The sequence below is a fragment of the Pundamilia nyererei genome, unplaced genomic scaffold (assembly GCF_000239375.1).
Source record: "Pundamilia nyererei isolate P.nyererei 1_Seehausen unplaced genomic scaffold, PunNye1.0 scaffold00408, whole genome shotgun sequence".
In the NCBI taxonomy this organism is placed as follows: domain Eukaryota; kingdom Metazoa; phylum Chordata; class Actinopteri; order Cichliformes; family Cichlidae; genus Pundamilia; species Pundamilia nyererei.
Window position 1 is genome coordinate 252,083 of NW_005187809.1, and position 1,633 is coordinate 253,715.

The 1,633-nt window shown below is 53.1% G+C and overlaps 1 protein-coding gene across 1 annotated transcript in view; it reads right to left on the reverse strand.

The window, feature by feature from the left end:
• The window catches only part of LOC102201406 (mucin-19-like), a 40,201-nt gene that overhangs the window by 1,482 nt on the left and 37,086 nt on the right, over positions 1 to 1,633 (reverse strand). Inside the window, exons 14-17 of the mRNA XM_013915956.1 lie at positions 1,450 to 1,523; positions 878 to 976; positions 553 to 669; positions 95 to 192 (exon numbers count right to left, since the gene is read on the reverse strand). Coding sequence (XP_013771410.1) covers positions 95 to 192; positions 553 to 669; positions 878 to 976; positions 1,450 to 1,523 — 388 coding nt within the window. The remainder of the gene's footprint in view (positions 1 to 94; positions 193 to 552; positions 670 to 877; positions 977 to 1,449; positions 1,524 to 1,633) is intronic.

The window sequence follows — 1,633 nt, forward strand, 5'->3', positions numbered from 1 at the left end:
CCAGGAGAGGGAGGGAGGAAACCAGGAGAGGGAGGGAGGAAACCAGGAGGTAGCTGAACGATCGGATGGGGACGAGCCCCCCTGGAGTACGTACTTGGACAGCGCGGCGTGTTTGTCCATCCTGGCCTTGTAGTCCTCGTTCTCCTGCTGCACCTTCTTCAGACACTCCTCCAGCTTCACATTTGTCTCCACCTGTGACACACACACACACACACGCGCACACACACACACACACACACACACACACACACGCGCACACACACACACACACACACACACACGCGCACACACAGAACGTTTTTTTCATCCAATCATCAGGCTCGGCTCAGGTAGATGAAAATGTTTAAAAGCAGCTAATGCGTCCGACTGACGCACTCGCTCCTCGCTGTGCGATGCTCGCTGTGTGCAGACGCTCCGGCAGTAACACCAGACAAACACAACAACTGTTTCCAAAGCTTCAGTCACAAAGCACCGGAGATTCCCGGGAGGCTGCCGATGCTGCTAGATAAGGAATTCTTAGATCTGCTGAGACGGAAACAGATCTGCACCCACCAGTTTGTCCATCTCCATCAGCTTCTTCTCCTTCTGATGCAGCTGGTTGTTCTTGATCTCCAGCACCACCTTCAGACTCTCCAGCTCCTTCTCCAGGTACACGGTGTGCGAGTCCTTCTGCACAAACAGCACAGACACAGCAGGTGAGCGCAGGAACCCTCGGCGCTTTAAGCAGCATTACAGCAGCACAACAAGCACACATTTCCTGTCCCTTTAGTATGAGTTAGTCACTGCTCTTCCACACCAGCAGGGGGCAGTCATGGTCAGCAGCGGGCTTCACGAGTGCTGCTAGGAGGAGTTCAGAGGGAGATTAAACCATCGTTACCAGATTCTTGTCGGTGAGCATCCTCTTCCTCCTCTCCTCCTCGGCTCGCAGCTTCTCGCTCAGGTCCTCCTTCTCCGCCGTGAGCTCGGAGAGTTTTTCCTGAGGGGGAAACAGAGGCGGCGGCGTTAGAGTTCACGCTGAGCTCAGCAGCAGGTAAACTACAGATTCATCAGGAACACGTCTGCAGACCGAGCTCAGGTTTGTGTTGGCCTCCTGAGCGTCTGAGCCGGCAGCACAGATAGATCCTCGGCTCTCCTCCACACACAAACATCTGGAAGCACCTGGAGGGAAAACGTGTGCGAGCCTCAGCACGAACGCAGCGCTGCAGAGTCACCGATTCAAACGCCCTGACGGCCACGCTCGCCCCGCGCTGAGCAGACGCATCACCTCATTCTCATGTTTATAGTACTCTATTCTGTTCTATTCTATATTGCACAGTATGTTATTCTATTTTTCTTATGTTTTGCTGCTGTAACCAAACTAATTTCCCACGTGTGGGACTGATGAAGGTTCATCTGATGTCACAGAGTCGCGTGATGGAAATGTAAAGATGGCAGTAAAGTGATTCTTACAGAGAGAGAAGCTTCGGTGTCCTGCAGGGATTTTTCCAGAACGTCCAGGTCGGAGCGATGGGTGGTCTTCATCTCTGAGCCGGGAGAAAGAAATCAGAGCGACAAAGAGGACAGAGAGTGTGTGTGTGTGTGTGTGTGTGTGTGTCTGTGTGTGTGTGTGTGTGTGAGTGTGTGTGAGTGTGCG